This window comes from Callorhinchus milii, unplaced genomic scaffold (genome assembly GCF_018977255.1).
Source record: "Callorhinchus milii isolate IMCB2004 unplaced genomic scaffold, IMCB_Cmil_1.0 Scaffold3, whole genome shotgun sequence".
In the NCBI taxonomy this organism is placed as follows: Eukaryota; Metazoa; Chordata; class Chondrichthyes; order Chimaeriformes; family Callorhinchidae; genus Callorhinchus; species Callorhinchus milii.
Window position 1 is genome coordinate 71,905,490 of NW_024704744.1, and position 20,012 is coordinate 71,925,501.

Sequence of the window (20,012 nt, forward strand, 5' to 3'; positions counted from 1 at the left end):
ACTTGCAACAGTATAGGAAGTCCTTTCAAGTGGATGTGCTTTTTCTTCGAAAAATTCACTCCCAATTTAACATAAATGTTCTAAATCGTTACATTCGGGGGGGGGGGACCCCTAATAAAATAGATCGATCTGTTGCTAGAGAGAGAGGGAGAGAGAGAGAGAGATTCGATTTACAAATAAGCAGTGCATGTATTAGAATATAAAGATACAGTGCGGATCGCAATCCCCCCCCCAAAAAAGGGATACTGTCTCATTAACAGATGCTAAAGTTAAGTGAAATCTGCTTGGTAGAGAAAAGACAGCCCACTTGGGGAAATCTTGATCCGATTTGAAAATCCTAGTGGATTGGGAGGGAGGAAGGGAGGGAGAGAGCCTGGAGGTGGGAGTTGGGTGGTGGTGGTGGGGGGGGGGGGGGGGTGGGGGAGGGGGTTAGGGAAGAGGGAGGGAGCTGATTGGATCTGGGAAGCGTCCGGCGGACTTTGGACACAGATAAAAAGCTGCAAATCCTTCGCCAGACTCCCAAGCCATCCGCTCAGCACGGCATTCCTAGAGGAAAAGGGAAAGCGTAGCACAGCCCAGCACAGCCCAGCACAGCACAGCCCAGGACAGCACAGCCCAGCACAGCCCAGCAAGCATGACCGGGCGGGAGGAGAACTGCAAGGCCAAGTGCAGACCTCTCCTGGGCAAGCTACTGACCGCCAGCAAGGAGGCTGAGAAGTGCAGCCGGCTTCCCGGGGCGGGGGGGCTGAGATCCAGGGGCTTCGCCATCACCGATCTGCTGGGACTGGACCACCCCGCCGAGCCCCGCCACCCCCCCGGGGTCGCGCCGCAGTTCGGGGCACCGGTGGGCGGTGCGCTCCCGCTGCTGTCGGCCGGCCTGGGGCTGCTGTGTGCCCGCCCGCTCAGCGCCTTCCAGCCGCCGGCCCCCGCCTTCCTGGACGTGCTGTCGGAGCTGCAGACCAAGCCCGGGGGGCTGCACCCTCACCTCCCGCTCCTGCACAGGACCAGCCTGCAGGACAAGCACCACCGACCAGCCAACTCCGGTAACCGGCTCACCGGCCCCGCCACCCCGCAAAGCGCCCGGTCACACATCACACGGCGCTTCACAGCATGTGCTGTTGTAAAGTGAATTGACTGTGTATCTTGTGGGCTGAAGGCAGCAGCTAATTGCTCACAGCAGTGTCCTACAAACAGTCATGGAGTGAATGGCTAATTTTTTGGGGGGTTGGGGGTGGGGGTGGGGGGGGGAGGGATTATTACTCTGGAAAGCCATCTGCTGATAGACTGACAGTTAGGTTCCTACTTACTGCTGGGCAAACCGAAGCGGGCGGAGTAAGGAAACTTGCTTAAGATTTCGCCGCGCCCGGGAATCGAACTCGAATCCTCTCGCTGGTGAGACGAGCTCGCTAACCGCTACCCTGCGGGACCCCACAAAGGGGGAACCCGCCACCTCACTCCCACCCCACCCCATCCCATCCCATTCACTCACTCCCTCCTCTCCAGCAGCAGCAGCTCCAAACCAGACTATTCCCATCCAATCTCCAAATCCCCACCACTCCTGGCCTTGTTCTATGCCTGTGTAAAATGAGCTATAGACCTATCGGATGGACATCATCTGGCTCTCTTACAGCTCCAGGCAGGGAACTACTCCAGACAAGCTTCGCGGCCAGCAATCTTTAACTTATCCACTTGTACAAGACGTTAATTTTTCACAGTTGACTGGACATCCCATGATTAGGGTGGACTCATTCTTAAAAAGTAATCCGAACTCATTAACTGTTTCTACCTACCGACTTTAAAAAAAAACAATCCCAAATCTTTTCCCTATCACTTTTCGTTCCCAATGTTGTATTGCAACTGCTTTAATACCAACATTGCCTTATATTCTCCACAGTGATGTCCTGAGCCACAGTGTGTGTGTGTGTGTGTGTGTGTTTGGGGAGGAGGAAGTTGGGGTTGGGTTGATGCTGTCACATGTTGTTGTTGTTGTTGTTGGGTTGGGTTGATGTTATCACAGCAGCAGCAGCAATGTACATAAGCAGTTTGTGGTCTTTACTGAAAATGCCCAACGTATCCGCAAAGTTTGGGTACCTTTTGAACCCTATTGATTTAACCCTCAACGGAGTTTAGGTGCAAACTCGGTTACAGATGACCAGCCACTGACTGGGTTCAATTTGCACTTAATAGCTGACCCGGGCATCCTAACCACGTTAACGACTCATTCGATCGTTTTTCTTCATAACTAGTTTATTTTTTAATATATATATATATTTTTTCCCTATCACTTTTCGTTCCCAATGTTGTAGTGCAACTGCTTTAACATCAACATTGCCTTATTTTCTCCACAGTGATGTCCTGAGCCACAGGGTGTGTGTATTTGGGGAGAAGATTGAGGGGGGAATAAAGCAATGAGATATATATATATATCTCATTGCTTTATCCCCCCTCAATCCAACCAAAATTTCGCAGGTGTTCCCTTTTCCAGTTCGGAAATTCCTCTTCCTTCCGATAAACGAAAACGCGAGAATTTCGTTCAGGGCTTTCTTTCCTCTGCGACTTATTTCGTTGCACAGAAATCGACATAGAAATGAACTTTTTTTTAGAGAGAGAGAGAGAGAAATTAAAATGCAGAGAAGGGCGAACATTTCGGTGTTTTCAATGCGAGAGCTGACAGCGAGCGGTCGCGTTGTATTTTTGACTGCACCTCCGAAAACCTAACATCCAGGTTTATTCTTGTTGCTCTGCACATATTTTTTTTTTTTTTTTGGAGTCGGAATTGTGGTTGTTATCAGGACCCATCGGTGGACAAAATGGGAATTCATATTGCAATACAGAGAATCGCTTGAACACGGGGCTGTGTTGTTGCAAATCACCAGATGGTACATTGCTTCTACACTCCAATAGTGCATTAAAACAACACCAAATAAAAGTCCCGAAAAGTCTCATCGACATGATCCTATTTTAGTTGGACGCCTCCACAGCCTTCGACGACCTCTCTCTTTCCATCAGTGCGAACAGACGCAGCTTTTGATGTCAAATAAGAGTCTGAAAAAAAAAAGAAGGCGATCCAATCGGGTCCACAGCCAAACGATGTGGGATGATTTGTTTTGCAGTCCCTGGTCGTGTTAAGTTCTTTTTCTCTCAGTTGAAGACGGTGGGAGGAAAAAGAATAATAATGCTAAATATTGTACAGTTTAGCTTTCGGCCCCCAAAAAAACTGATGGATTCCCTGTGAAGTGCGGCCACTGACTGCCCTTTTTCGGGGGATCCAAACCAAAACGCAGTTGCAATCGGGAGTTTTTGAGAGGCTTTTAAAAAAACGCTTTTCCTTCCCTTTCCTTTCCTTTTCCCCCTTTTTTTTTCCCAGACGACGACAATTCGTCCTGTGATCGCGGCGATCTGAAGAATTCGGCATCTTCGCAGACGAAAAGGAAAAAGAGGCGACACAGGTAAATTGGGGGGAAAAAAAATAACTCTCGGGTTATTACTGTGCGTAACGGGGGTGGGGGAAGGGGAGGGGGGAATTTTCCCCTTTTTTTTTCTGCTGATCCCCAACTCTTGGGAGTAGGTTCCACAAGCGCTGGGCAGCGTGTGATGTCTCCTCCAGGTCACACACACACACACACACTGTGCAGTGCGTTGTCCCCCCCACACACCCCCTCCCCCCCACACACCCCCTCCCCAGACAGTCAGTGAGGATACCCTTCATTGCAACCGAACCCATCCCGTCCCTCTTCTGGCCTCAGGATCCCCGGTTGGAAGCTGTCCAGTGATCACCGGGACAGTGATCGGGGACCAGGTACTCGCGGCTGATGGTTTCCCTTCCAGTCCCGTTGCACCGACACTTAAGGGAATGTAGTTTCTTTGGCTGAGCCCAAAGGTAACTCGGAACACACCAGGACCCGCTGCTGTCGACCTGGGAATAAGGCGCTGTGGCATTGAATAATCATAACATTTGGACTTCCTCCGGAGATCCACCACAGCATATAAACAGCTCTGTGATCGCGCTGCTCGTTCGTGCGGTGTTGGTCTCTTAAAAAGGTTGTTAAAGGGCTAAATTCGCATTCCACCCGTATTTACTATTTTTTTAAAACAGTCTTACTTCCCCCTCCCAGGAAGTTCGGTAGACTCCACAACGACTTGCATTGCAACAGCTCTAACCAGAGAGCTTTCAGCTCAACACATGGACATAGGCTGTGCTCATATCTTGCACGTTAATTCCTAAACCATCTCTGACAGGGGCTCAGCCCCACTGATGTTGTGTGGTTCACACCATGAAATGAGCAGCTCGAATGCAGCGATGCTTTGCTCTGGGCAGTGGTTTTACTGATGGAGTCGGTTCTTCTTTTCTAACCAATTGAAAGGTAACTGGGTTTTAATAGTTACTGTGTTCCTTAGCTTAAAACCCTCTGGGTGCCCGGCCGGTCAAGGACTTCAATCTCTTGTTACCAGTCTCTAACTCCACTTTCTAACCACTGGAGGAAGATGACAAGGGAGAAACTGTCAGACAAACTTTGTAATACAGACAGAGCAGTCAGTATGTGCAGCAGCGAGTTGGGCATTCCAGACAGTGAGGGACTATCAATGCACTGTCTATGTGGTGAGAGCAGATGAATTTGAGGATGTGTATAGTTAGGGTTGAGTTAGTCATTTGGTTTAAAGGTTGGCAATGCGGCAAGAATGGGTTGCTGTAGTATAGGAGCTGTTTTAGGAGATAGCGCAAAGATTGGGGGGGTTTCTGTGTTTAGAAAGCTATCTTAATAAGGTTAGTTTATATTAATGTGTGGCCATCAGCATTCCCCTTTGTCAACCTTCCAAGCCCTTAGTATTTTGAGTGGTTCGAGACGTTTGACCGTTCAGGTGCACACTTCATGTACCGAATAAAGCCATTTCATCATGAATCAGTTTAAAACCAGTTGCCCATTATGATTGTAGGTGTGTTTTACTGGAGAGCGATTGCTATCAGTCTGCAACAACGGGAAAGGGACATGGCTTACATTGCCCGCTTGATGTTAGGTTACCAGCTTGGTTTGAACTGATGCAAAAAATAAGCCTTAAAAAATACGGGCACCACAATCTTACGGGACAGGGATGGTTTGTGCTTTAATAAATAGGATAAAATGATGTCCCGCAGCACAATGCCAGCGTTTCTTCTGCTGGCGGGTTTTATTTGTACTTGAACAGGGCTAACGTTTGCATAACGTGCTTGATGTTTGAAAGCGTTAGTCAGCCCGGGTTTGCATGAACCTTCGTGAGTTTGAGTGGGGAACAGCAGTGTAGTAGCGGCTCAGTAGCAACAAGAACAAATTACATTTGTAAAGCGCCTTCCTTGTAAAGGACATCCCAGACGTGACAAGAGGTTGAGGTGCTTGACCGGCCGGGCACCCAGAGGGTTTTAAGCTAAGGAACACAGTAACTATTAAAACCCAGTTACCTTTCAATTGGTTGGAAAAGAAGAACCGACTCCATCAGTAAAACCACTGCCCAGAGCAAAGCATCGCTGCATTCGAGCTGCTCATTTCATGGTGTGAACCACACAACATCACTGGGGCTGAGCCCCTGTCAGAGATGGTTTAGGAATTAACGTGCAAGATATGAGCACAGCCTATGTCCATGTGTTGAGCTGAAAACTCTCTGGTTGGAGCTGTTGCAATGTAAGTCGTTGTTGTTGTGTTGTCTACTGAACATCCTCGGTCGGGAGTAAGACTTTTTCTTTAAAAAAATCTTAAATGCGTTTTAATATAGAGGTGCAGTTTGCAGCTCGCTCCTTATCCCTTATTCTTGGTGCAGATCGGTGATGTACTGAACCTCACCTGCAGGTTAATTTTAACCAGTTAACATAGACTGGTGATTCCGACTATGTATTAATATCACTGACTGAATGGGGAAAGAATAAAAAAAACTAAATTCCCACTGCTTGACCAGGATTGTTATATGGCCTATTTAATGAGACTGTGGGCAAAATGTACTGGCTTTCGATTGCCGACCTGTAGGGCACTGTCTCCTCTTGAGTTTTAGGTTAAACATCCCCCGATCCGAGGTGAAATCCACAGGCTCCACTTCATAGAAGTTGCCTTTGAGATTGGCGTGGGGTGGGGAGAAAGAGTTGGCTCTTGCGTTCAGTATGATGCATATTAAGTGTTGCCATAATCCTACATAAGTAAAGGTCAGCTGCTGCTTGTGGCCATATTATTTCTCGGTACTATAAATGAGAAATGACTTCAAACCCATTTCATATAGAAGATAAGACATGAGAACAGGTTTCTGACATTTGTTTAAAAAAATCCTGATTTTCCCGAGGAAATGCTCAACATTACTAATTGCAAACACTGTACCACTCTCTGGGCTCTTGGTTTCACCTCTTATTCAACGAGTCCGTTATTCTAATGGCTAGTTCTTTTGGTTTAATGTTGAGATGGAAATACACCTGAGTGCAAGGTGATCTAAAATAATTTGATGCTCTTGATTTTCATTAGAGCTCCACGTACATGCTTTGGGAATAAAAGGTTTCTGAAGAGTTTGATCATTGCAGTGGAATATGCCAAAAACCTAAAGATTGCTAAGAAGGCATCACCTTGCATATACTATTACCCCCCACCACCCTACCCTGGTCCCTGATATTTCCCTTCTATTTGTCCTTGTGGATTTGAGCAAGGTTTGTAGATGGGGTTGTCTCTGATTAATTTTAATCGAGGAGGAATCCAAAGCAATGCATTGGAAGGCAATACCTGCTCCTAAGCAAGTGGTTGTCAGCAGGGAGATGGGTACAAGAAAGTTTATGCCCAATAGGCAGTTACTTGCATATGAATTACAATCTTGGAACTGCTGTTTCATTTCCTTGTTCAGTGTTTGTATATCTGTTTTTTTGTTTGGTTTTTGCACATCCAAGAGCTGACATTCCTCATACATTTTAGATTATTGGCTTTTAAAATTTAAAATCCTATAGAATTTTGGAAAAAAATCTTAAATTTCAGGCTTAGTTTCCAGATTAAGGCTGAAATTTACGAATTTTCCAACAGTCAGCACAATTGTAAAACTTAAGATCCTGGTTTTAAGATTAAGAATTTGGATTGGGGCACTTAGCTCTACTTTTATCTCTTCACTCAGCAGTGCCTGATACCTCACACTGTCCTTCCTAAAAAATACATAGGTTTGTTAGTCTATGGACTTTTAATGGTGCTTGGCTTGGATTCTGATAGAATTTGATTGGGTCCATAGCTTTCCTGGGTGTCAAATACTCCATTAGGTTCTTCTTTGCAAAGAGCAGCTGAGAGACTCCAACTCTGGAGGTCAGCTGCATCCTGCCCTATTCAAACAGGGAGTGTTGGTTGAGGTATTCACTAGAAATCTGCTGGAGCTGCTCTAGGGCCAGCTCCTCCAATCTTTAGGGAATTGGATCAATAAACAACAAAAAAAATTGCATTTATATAGTGACTTTCATATCAGGAGAACACACAAAGGCGCTGACTATGCAAGTTTTTCCATCTGCAATTATGATTCAAATCTCTGCACTTCAGTACTGCTGATGAAGGTTCTTTTAAAAGTCTAAATTCGCTCAAATTCAGTTTATGATCTAGTCGGATTATTGTTCAGCATGCATTGAGACTGGTTACCCTGCTGTTATGTTGCCTAATGCCCCAAGACTAAAACATTAAAGCTGATTGCTGCCTGTTTCCACACACCCCCCCACCTACAATAAGCATGATTTCTTGGCTATTAGGTCTGAATGTCATCCTCTTTAAATTGTAGGACGGTCTTCACTGCTCACCAGTTGGAAGAGTTGGAGAAATCTTTCAATGAAGCCCATTACCCAGATGTGTATGCCAGAGAAATGTTAGCCATGAAAACTGAGCTACCTGAGGATAGAATCCAGGTAAGCCTTAAATGGGTATCCTGCACAATCCAGAATTACACATTTAACAGCTCCATTCCATACAGCTTGTGTATTCAAATGTGAATTGTGACATATGACCTGCGTTGCTAACTCGTCATTGCATAGAATGATGCAGATAGTAATGTGATCTTCAGAAGCTTAAATCAAGAGTTCTTCGCTTTGCAGAATTTAAGATGGCGCAGACTTTTAAATTCAGGCTTAATTTTTAAGCATGTTTTCAAAGAACTATGGAAAATAGACATCCAATTTTAGATGAGGTAGAAATCTTACATTTTAAAGCAATAGCCTTTGGGCCTTTGAATTAATTTAAACAACTGTGTGTGTGTGTCTCTTTCTCATCAAATCTGCTCGAATTGTCTCCAAATACCTTTCCTTTGATGGACCAGTTGGGGGAAAAAAATGACAGCATTTAATTTTATTCTTGGACATGGTTCCTGCAAACGGTCATTCAGCAGCCAATTAGTGTAGGGTTTAGGCTGTACAAAGTGCAGAAGCAGCTGTGAAATTTTATAAAATGTTGTATTTTATGCCAACTTTTGTCCTCTTCAGGTGTGGTTTCAGAACCGGAGGGCGAAGTGGAGAAAGCGGGAGAAATGCTGGGGGAGGAGCAGTGTGATGGCTGAGTATGGTCTCTATGGAGCAATGGTGAGACACTCCATCCCACTGCCTGAATCCATTCTCAACTCTGCTAAAAATGGCATGGTGGGATCCTGTGCTCCGTGGCTGCTGGGTAAGCAATTACAGACTCTCATTCATCATTTTTAACGCGAATTAACATTCATTTATTTTGCAACTTCAATGCCAGCTTAGCTCAGTTAGTAACACTCTGACCCATGGATCAAAATATTGTGGGTTTATGCCTGAATCTAGCCTGATGCTCAGTACAATACATTTGGGAGCACTGCAAAAAAAAATTGTCATTCACTTCATGGCTCTTTGTGGGACATTTCTGGGTGTAAATTGACTGTTGTAATTGCCCACAAAAAGTCACTTCACAGTAATTCCTATGAAACTTTTTGCAAGGCCTCCTGATATGAAAGGTGCTGTATCAAATGTAAGTATTATTGTCAAGGGCTGTCCTTTGGATGAGACATAAAACGGAGGTCCCATCTGCCTGTTCAGATGAATGATTAAAGATCTGTGATGCTGTTTGAAAACGGAGGTGATTCTTCTAGTATCATGGCTAACAATCTTCCAGATAAAAGTGATAATTCATTTATCTGTTTGTTTGTTTGTGGAACCTTGCTGGGTTCATGTTAATTACAAAACAATTGCTGTGTTTGACACCAGTTTTGTGTGAAGTGCCTTGAGACATTTTGCTGTTAATGGGTGCTATTAAATGAAAGGTTTTCTATTTGCCTCCACAATTAATCAAAGGGAAGTGTGTGTGTGGTGGGTGGGAACAGGGGAATAGAAATTTTGTGGAGATACTTCTTACTCAAATTTCAAAATTGTGGAAATCCATCCTTCGTTCACTCTTGCTGTTCACCTAGAATTTTAAAACCCAAGCTTTGCAATAATTAACCACTTCTTATTGACATTTCTTTTTAGTGCCTTGGGACGTCCTCCCGATGTGAAAGGCGCTATACAAATGTAATCTTGTTGTTGTTGTTCTGCTATTCATTCTTTTTCAACCTCGGGTTATGAGGCTTGGCCCTCATCTAGATTTTTGATTTTTGAAAATCTTTTTGCCTTACCCTTCCTCGATGGTATACAAATTATTGTTTAAATCTGGTATTAAATTAAAATTAATGCGAGGACAGGAGGGATGGGGTATATTGTAAATGCCTTTTGCGTAGTATCTAAACATGGGTTGCATCTTTGGTGCTTGGTCAAGTGGTTGCTGGGCAGGTAAATCACTGAGCACTACATTAATGTCATGCACTGTTCGCTATCTGCTCACTACCGTTTTACATGTCTTCAACGTCTAATTAAATTTCATCCAGCATCTAAGCAGTCTCTGCACATCTGCACCAGCTCACAGCGGTGCATTTAGATTTGTGCCAATGACAGTCCAGACTTGGGAGAGAGTGCACTGTATAAGTGAACAAGGCAGGTTTACTGTCTTCGAAGAAGCTAAAACTGACCCATCTGAAATCTTTTCAGTCCCTCTGCTGTCAGTGATACAAACACTGCATCCCGGGACCAGTTTTGATTTTTGTTTTCTGGCCTTATTTGGTTACTGGCAAGAGTTGCAAATGCAAAATTTGACCCAAGTGGGTTCTGTAATATAAAGGGAGAATTTCAGGCTGTGAATCCTTACCCAGTCAATCCACTTTACAATATATTCTGTGAAGTGCTTTGAGATAACTCAATGACATGATAAGGCAACAACAACGATTACATTTGTATAGGCACTATATCAAGTGCAAGGATGTGTGTTAGTGTGTGTTCTGGAGGGGAGAATGCAAGGCAAGTGACCAATCCAACTGCAGGGCAAAAGGACAGTCACAGGTTTATACATGAAATATTCTTTTAAAATCTCAATTGGCCTAAATCCAATGATGTATTTGTTTTAAACTGGTGCTTTGTATAATCCTTGACCTTTCTTTTGTGTGTGAATGTGACACCTTGACTCTTTGTTCAAACCACTGTTAATGTCTGAATACATGACATTGTAATGTGCAAAGCAGCTTTGTCACACAAAGGAGTATCTTAAGGCCTTTTACATCCCTATGAATGCCTCCAGATTGAATGTTTACAATGAGTGAATAAAGGTTACAATGGCTAAAAGAACAGTAGTAATCCCTGCATTTAGTACAGCGCCTTTTCATGTCAGGACACAGTATAAAGGGCTTGTGTTTTTTCCCCCCCCTGGATTCTCTATAATCAGAATACTGTGTCTTATTTCAAGTCCAGTATTTAAACCAGTGGAAGTTCATTTGAGGAATTGTGCAAGTACAATTAATATAATTATTTATATTTTGCCTAGAAATACACAATCACTCTACTTCAGAACAAAATCCTGTGAAGCGATTTGGAACGTCCTCCCGATGTGAAAGGCGCTGTACTAAATGCAAGGATTATTATTATAGTGTACTACTGGAGGAATCTTTTTTGCGTCCTTCTCTCAGCCCGTTTCTTCCTAAGATGGCCAGATCTTCTGGCATTGTGATGCTTTGAATCCATGGGTGTTGGGGTCTCCAATACCTTGTTATATGTTCTGTTATGAGTCAGGACAGTCGCACCTTGAAATTACAGCTCCTGGCTCCTTAAGTCCTAAGTTAGCTCACCAGTCTCTCTGTGTGAATTAACTGCTGCTCTTGGCAGTAAGTCTCTGTGGCAGAGGCAGTATCTCAGCTGAAGTTGATCCTGGCTTCACCCTACCTATACACTTCTGATGGGTTGCAGGTTTGAATCCTGTGGTGAGAATCTGATCTCTTGTCAAAGTGAAGATGATGGGTGTTGGTTGAAGACAGAATTAGGCTCAGCTTTGCCTTCCACTACTTAGAAACCCAGCATCTCTGTCGAGACTCACACATCAATGTGTTTGGTTAATCGCATTTCTTGTTTATTATATACTGTAGGATTATTATACTTTAGTATAGGGTTTAGTGTTTGAATCACGAGCCATACTGTTTCACTCTATTTTGTAGCTTTCAATATGGTAAGTGATTTAACAACAGTATTTAGAATTGTAGAAGCAAGCTTTTAGAACAAACTAAGGCCATTCGGCCCCAATAAGTCTTTGCTGTCAATGAGCTCTCAGGATGGACACCCGATTTCAAGAGAAATTAAATTCTGAGTTGCCGCAAGATGAGTCTGATCCTTGTTAACTACTAAAATCTCACAAAAATCCAGAGATTTATTCTTTGGGGTTAACTGTACAACCTGATTGGAATAGTGAAATTGATGTATCCAGATAATGAGTGTGTCAGTGTAGCTGATCTCAGCCAAGTTATCTGTGTGGTGTTACAAGTAGCCTTGACTACATAAGTAGGGTATGGAAGTCTGAGTGCAGGGGAAAACCAAATGGAGCAGTCATTCTTGCTGTTCAATAACTTTTGTGAGAAAATGCAAAGATGTTGGTGATGGGTGAAGATGAGGCTGGAAATAACTGTGATTCCCACCCCATGGTCGTGTAATCTGCCAACAATAACTAGTCTAAATATCTGAAAAGTGGCCACCAGAGAGTGGATGGCATTTGCAGAATTGGAGTAGAGAGAAACAATCGAATTATTACTGTAGTTATTTTCTCCCCTCTTCAGGGTGCCCCACGTGCCAGCAATTTACCAGTTGAGAGGGCAGGCCCTTGGCTCGTAGCCCTCTCTCAAAGCCGCTGGCAATATTTCCTGTGATGAGGTAAGAGCAAACTAGGATTATGCTCCCTTTTCCCCCCCTTCAAGAATGTTCTCAGGAACTTGCCACTATAGGGCAAGTTCCTGCATGATTCCCACAATCTCTTTTCTTCTTTCTGACAATTTTTCTCTTCTCATTTCCTGAAGGTTTGTTTTTTTACTAAAGTAAAGTTCCCAGGGTGTCTATGACTCTGGTATCTTGTCCAAGTTGCCATTATTTAGATATCAGCTTTCACGCTTTAGACAAATTTCTGGTAATTGTAAAATAGGACCTTTATGCTTTATGAAATGAGCTTAGGGGCAGCCGCAAACCCAATTCTGAAGGGTTTCATCCCAGAGCAAAACAGCACACTTATTTGGCAATCTCTCCCAAATTGGTTTAGATGTGGGAAATGGAAAATGGCTGCAGTTCATGGACTGGAAATCTTCTTTCTCATCCTATAATACTGGTCTCCCCTCATTATTTGTATTTTGTTCCAATGTACATTATCTTGCATTGGTTGTGAGGTTGTGGCATATTGTTGGATAAGGTAGAGAAAGCTTTTATCTGCACCCAAGCCTTACTATATGAGCTTAGGAACAGGAATGTCTGATGGTGGCTGAGTGATTTAAAACCTGGATGAATCTTACTTCAAAATAGAAGTTTCTCCCTCGGAGGAAAGGAGGATGGATAGATGATGGTGATATTTACATGTGATACAGCACTTTTCATGTCGGCTGGGCATCTCAAAGCACCTCACAGATTGCCCTGTAAAGTGTAGGTACTGTGTTTTGTGGGCAAATGAGATGATATCTGCATTTGATTCTAACTGCCTTTTCTTTAAACCTAGGAATGCACAAAAAATCTGTGGAGCCAATGGTGAAGAGCAAAAGCAATGATAATCTAAGGGAGAATTTATTGGAGACCAATAAAGAGGGATTGCAACCTGAGGAAGGCACAGTTGATGTGGTGGAAGAAGAAAACATAGCCTTAGACCTCTCCAGCACGGAAAAGTTTCAGAATAAGAACAGCGCTTTGAAACCACACAGCTCCAGACAACCTGAGGTGGAGTGTGGAGCTAGCGAACCAAAAGAGAATGAAAGTTAAACTGTCAGAATACTGATTATTTTTTTTTGGAACAGATGGGCACAATGTGGGAAAGCACACAGAGGAAATGCACTCACCTCACTTAAATAAAATTCCCACTGTGTTAAGTACAAAAGTGATGATGGCAAACCAGAACGATAACTACTTACCTCTGCAAATTAAGCTATTGGCTTGGTGGTCATCGCCTGATCTACAAATAGTGTAATACATTTAACTAGCTCCCAATACATGCACAAGGCCAGCATAGAATTAATATACAGAATTTCCCAGTAAAAGACACTTGCTCTTGTCCTGCCTTATCTTTGGTCAGGCAACCCAGCCTTCCTATGAGTGGAGGCTTCTCCTTTGAGAAGTTCCCTGTGCTACATCTGGCTGGGTGGTAGCAAATGCAAACGCCAATGGTAAAGCAATAGCCCCAGTGTTTGAAAGTATTGCATTGAGTAGGAAACCAGGGAATGCTCAGTGGAGTACCTTATTGATGTACAAATGCACTGTGCAATTGAATGGTAAGAGGCAATGACAATTCCCTAATTTCAACCAGTTTTTTTTGGGTGGTGCATAGGGAGGTCAGAGCAGAAGTGACCTGCAAGAAGGGAGGATCAGCCCTAATCAGTCATACGCATCTTCTAGTGGTCGAATTGAGGCCAGTGATCCTGATGTTGCCTCTTGCTATGTCGAGAAAATGATTAACAATCCTTTTTGATGTAGCATCTTTCACACCAGGATGATGTTCCGAAGGGCTTCACAGGATGCACTGTGAAGTGCAGTGACTATTTGTGGGTGAACCTTCACAAACTGGGAGTAGAAGACTTTCTGAGTTTTTTCCATGGAGAGTAATGTGGGCCAAAGTTTGTTGTATAATGTAGACTGGAGGGCAAACAGAGAAACTAATGCTAGAATGGAGTCCATTACATTCCGTAACGTAGTCTCAGGGTTCATCTTATTTATAAACCAGGAGAGGATTTACGGTGCATTTCAACCTTGACTTATCTTGCAATCTTGTAACGCACTCCTAACCAGCTAGTAATCTAATTGTACCAAATAACTTTGTTCACTCTGATTTTATACAGACTCTACCCAGTTCACAAAGCATAATGCTGTGTAACATGCCTAAAATTGCCCCACTTATTCATGTTTCAGTGCTCAGTGAACTGAACACAAGGCAGTAAATAGCACAATTAGATGTTGGACTTTTTGCACATTGCTAGTTTCTTTTTAAAAGATTTCTGTTGCTTTTTTAAAATTGTACTTTTGTCTTTGATTCAATTGTAGAATGAACAATTACACGTACTGTAATTGCTGAAGACTTGATAAATTCATTATTTAAAGCTTTGGTTACCTCACTTTTTATGACTGTGCTTGCTCTATGCTACCATGGGGAGTTGCACGCTGTTCTAGATTGTGAATATATTTTGGAAACGTCATGAATCTAAATATCTATTGAAGTAAATAGTTTTTATTCCGGCAAAATTGTATTCTGCTGGGAGTCATTGCAAGGATCATTTTGTTAACCAGCTTTGCAAAACGTTCTTTTTTTCAAAAAAGATTCTGGGCATCTAATGATCAGACAGGCATAGTACAAATTGGTCATTTTTACAGATGGTTTGATGACGCTTTAATATTCAAAATCGACTCCTGAGGCCTGAAATTCTTGCCAGTCTTTGCCAGTAAACTCAATTTGTCCTGAAACTTAAGATTGCTCAAAATTGTGGGAAAATTCTTAGTTTGGAGACTTTTTACTGCCTCCCCGGAAGTTCTTAATGGTGATATTTATTTATGCACATTTAGCCAATGTTGAATTCCAAATTAAGAGTGATCTTAAATTTTAAAATGTGATTACTCACTAAGACTAGGTGGAATTTTGTGGTTCCAATCTGGTTTTGGATGAACCGCAAAACTAGATGCTTTTGTGTCTTGCAATTGGCAAGCACCTCACTGACCGCACGCAAGAGGTTGTTTAATGGTCGTGAGAGGTGTCACTGAACCTGCTCCGTGGGGCAGAAGCAGTTATGGCCGGGTGTTTTTATATTGCTGGTTACTCTGGAATTGATTTCTGGAAAGAACTGATTATAAGACCCAAACTGCAAATGTCATAATTTTACAACTGACCTCAAAACTTTTTTTCAAAAAAGTGAGACCATATTTAATGAGATTGAAGTGAAACTAAGAATGTGGTTGCATGGTCTGAGCAAGTGAAGGCAGAATATGATTGCACGATTTGAATAGCAGTTGTCTTGAGTTGGGCTGACTGTCCTGTTGCAACACACTGCTCTCCTTACATGCAGCCTTGCCTACAAAGAAGGCCTAATGTAAGCATTACGTATCTTGATGAATCTTTTGGGATTACGTTTCCAATTGAGACAATGCAACACCACTGTATAAAGAACATGTCTGTAGAAAATGCAAGTCTTCCAGGATTTTCTCTTTAGGTATAGTTTTGTACAAGTGTATCTTTCTTGATATTCTATGCACAATTGTCCATTGCTGACAGAACATAGCCTGTATTGTATTTGAGGTTTAAAAAAAGTTAAGCCATATAGACTCTTAAACTGTTTGATTGTGTGGAAATATTCTTGGATATGAAAAGTATAAATTATTCTATGGCACAAAATAAAGCCGTGAAACTGGTTTGAATTTGGATCAGTTTTGGTCCAGTCAAGTTTGTCAGGAAGCACTTTTGTTGTATAGATATATGAAACATTTTACATGTAATCTATTTTCATTTCATAATTCAAATGTTTTAGGTGCTGATGTGTGAATCACAATAAACTTCAGTTTTGTGTAAAAATGTCATTTCTTGTATCTTGTTTTACCCACAAAATACATAGTCTACTTTACAGTACATTCTGTGAGGCGCTTTGAGACGTCTTTAAGACGTGATTAACCGCTTTATAAAATGCAAGTATTATTCACTATTTTCTATTTTATACATTTCTCTTACATTTCTGGTCAGCTAATTCTTGGAGCTGTGACCTATTAAAATGTCCCTCACAAGTAGGTCACAAATAGGTCAAACTTATGAATGCATATTTGATGTTGTATAAACATGAACTCAAAATATTACATTTGATGAGTTTGGTGGAAGAATCCCAGAGCTTGATCCACTCACTGAATGTAGAGAGACTCTAAACTGGAGAGCGGAGGTGAAGCTGTGGATGCTGAGACTGTCCCAAAGCAGCTGTGGAATGAGAGGGAATAGAAAAGGTAATGGAGAATGGTAAAGAGTAGGAAGAAAATAACAAGAGGAAAAGATTATACAAGTCACCTACAATTTACAGAATTTCAAAGTCTCCCTCCATCCTTATCCAAAGGCTTTGTTCCTTTTCATGACCTCCCAACAATGTTTATCCCTAATGTAAGAGAGCTCAGAGGTGTTTACCCCTGGAGAAAGTACATATAAAGATTCTCTGTAGAGTCTCGTAACGTACAACCCAAAACTATGCCACCACCAAAGGTACTGTAGTGTGTTGAAAGAGTCTGTTTATAGCAATGGCACTACTTTCACCAATGGTTCTGTTAAAGTTACAATACAATCACTCTGTAAATCACTGCCACCAACTAACTCTGTGACTGATCTCTGCTCTGTGATCTAATCTGTGTATTTCCTGTAGGATGTGGTGATTGTGAGCTGCAGTACAATGTGTATCCACTGGATGCCCTCAAGCTCCACACTTCATACCATTGCACATACTTCAAACTGAATCAAAGTCTCATAAAGCTGAATATTTCACCTCATCTCAACCTGTAAAACCAGTTTGTCTTAAATGTAAGATTGCACAGAATTGTGAATTTTTAAAATTCATCTTGAATTTGGAAGTTAACTTTCTGCCGTGCTTAAAAAAAGGATTCCAAATTAAGACTAGATTTACCAACTTTTCACAATTCCGTGCAATCTCATACTTTAAGACAAAATGATCTTGCAGGCTAAGACTAGATGAAATTTGGGGTCAATTGCACTTTTTCTTGGTCAGCTTGGGGTTAGTGGAAACCATCACCATGCTCAAACCAAACTATGCATGGAAATTCCTGTGTATTGCAATGGATTGTGCACTCTATCCCCAGAAGGATGCATCCTGCTCACTTAATTCCAGAGAATATTAGGCACAGGTTGACAAAAGCCAAGGCTTGGGGAATCCCAGAGTGTGCATTGGAATGGTGCTGGATCAGCTAAAACTGCATATTGAAAGGCACAAGCTTCCTGCTGTTTGTCCAGATAGGAGATTCAGGCTTTGGCTTGCAGATGAACAAGAGAAGATTGGGAAGAATCCCTGCCCACCAGGTGCCCTCCAAGTCCTGCCGATGAACCAGGCTAGTCTATCATCAGCAGTGCCCAGGAGTACCGTTGACTTGCCTGGCTCAAAAAACAGACTACCAAGACTGTCGGAGAGGGTTGATTCGATTCTGACAGTTTGAAGCCAGTTTAGCTCCAAGGAGACTCTCATTGAATGTTAAAGTACAGAATTTGCTATGTGGCCCAAAGTATTTTGAAAACTAGTTTGTGGAAGTATGACTAAAAATAGTGCAGTAATAATAATAATAATCCTTGCATTTGATATAGCGCTTTTCACGTCAGGAGGACGTCCCAAAGCGCTTCACAGAACACACTGTAAAATGAATTGACTGTATATTTGTGGGCGAACGCGGCAGCCAATTGCGCACAGCAATGTCCCACAAACAGTCGTAGATTAAAAATGACCAATTTAATTATTGTTTTTGGTTTTTTGGAGGGATTATTATTAGGCGTGTGGAGTAAGGAAACTTGCCCAAGGTTTTGCCCTGCCTGGAATTGAACTCAGGTCTCTCACTTGCAAAGCGAGTGCTCTAACCACTGAGCTACAGTACTCCACTCTCTGAGTGAAATAGGTATAAAAGATATGTTCCCAAAGGTTTGAAATGAACTCTTCATTAACCTGAGCCCAGGCTTAAGAGGCAGTGCAGAGAAATGAGGCTGATCCCTACTGATAAGAGGGATGAGCTAAGAGATAAACTTGGCTCTTCACCCTTCAAAGCATGGCTCAGAAGGACCTAATACAAGAAAATAAGATGTTAATGGGATTGAGAAAGTAAACCTAGCAAATTGCTTTCAGATTGCCAGGGAAGCATAGGCTCAGTGTTTTGAAGGGTAATTTAAGGACAGAGACCAGAAACTGTTTCTTTATATTGGAAGGTAATGAACAGCTGTAATGGGTCATCAGAAATGGTGGTTGGGTGGAATACTGGGTTCACTAAGAATGATTTGATACAATGAGTAGTTATGTTCTGAAAGCACATTTTTCAGATGATCCTCTCTTGTTGTCTTGCATTGTGAAATGATGCTGGATTGCCCTGACAGGCTCTGAATGGTTCATTCCATAGAAAATACTTTAAGCATATAACATTGCTGAGAGGTACCAAATTATTGTCACTATTCTTTGTAAGTGGGTTAAAGGCACCCAGACCAGAAAGTCACAGTGTGTGCTGAATTAGCTGACCTTATGTGGTGTGACCTCAGGCTCCTGGATTAACCTTGTTGAAAATAAAATTCAACAATCTCTTTTTGTTTTGAAGAATGTATACTATAACACTATGCCACTCACGAAAATAGAAATGTTTTAAAGATACTGCACTATTGTAGAATAATAATAATAATAATCCTTGCATTTGATATAGCGCTTTTCACGTCGGGAGGACGTCCCAAAGCGCTTCATAGAACACACTGTAAAGTGAATTGACTGCATATTTGGGCGAACGCGGCAGCCAATTGCGCACAGCAGTGTCCCACAAACAGTCGTAGATTGAAAATGACCAATTTATTATTGTTTTTGTTTTTTTGGAGGGATTATTATTAGGCTCTGTGTGGAGTAAGGAAACTTGCCCAAGGTTTCGCCCTCTGCCTGGAATGTTGTGTTTGCAGCCGGGAAGGATTCCACTGGAGGGTTGTCTTGTTCCAATTAATTCTCTCATTAAACTCCAAAGTGTGCCAAAGGTTTCCAGCTGCCAGTGGATACAATTCCAGCACAGATATTCACATAGTTATACAAAACACAGCTTCAACACATCCATGCTTGGTCATTCCATTTTTTTGGTCAACGGATCCCCCAAATAAAAGTGTCCACTTGCTCCATGGCTGTTTGTGAGACACTGCTGTCTGCAGAATGGCCGCTATGTTTCATCCACAAAGTACACAATCAATCCACTTCACAATATATTCCACAAAGTGCTTTGAGACATCTCAAAAACACGATAAGGCACTATACCAAATGCAAGGAACATATTATTATTATTCAGGTTTAGGAATGGTGAAAATTAAGTTTCCTGTTCCTAAGCTCTATCCAGAGACCCCATCTCTTTTTCCCTCAAACCCGCTGTAAAGTATATATATATATATAATAATAATAATAATAATAATCCTTGCATTTGATATAGCGCTTTTCACGTCGGGAGGACGTCCCAAAGCGCTTCACAGAACACACTGTAAAGTAAATTGACTGTATATTTGTGGGCGAACGCGGCAGCCAATTGCGCACAGCAATGTCCCACAAACAGTCGTAGATTGAAAATGACCAATTTATTATTGTTTTTGTTTTTTTGGAGGGATTATTATTAGGCTCTGTGTGGAGTAAGGAAACTTGCCCAAGGTTTCGCCCTCTGCCTGGAATTGAACTCAGGTCTCTCGCTTCAAAGCGAGTGCTCTAACCACTGAGCTACAGGACTCCATATATATATGGATATCAAATGAAGACAGAATTGGGCT

At 42.3% G+C, this 20,012-nt stretch overlaps 1 protein-coding gene across 1 annotated transcript; it reads left to right on the forward strand.

Annotated features, from left to right (window-relative positions):
• Positions 1-634: 634 nt before the first annotated feature.
• Positions 635-13,279, forward strand: vsx1 (visual system homeobox 1 homolog, chx10-like). Its single transcript, XM_042333134.1, has 5 exons — positions 635-1,043; positions 3,368-3,449; positions 7,750-7,873; positions 8,444-8,624; positions 13,023-13,279. The coding sequence occupies exons 1-5, from the start codon at positions 635-637 to the stop codon at positions 13,277-13,279; spliced, it is 1,053 nt and encodes a 350-aa protein (XP_042189068.1).
• Positions 13,280-20,012: the final 6,733 nt, after the last annotated feature.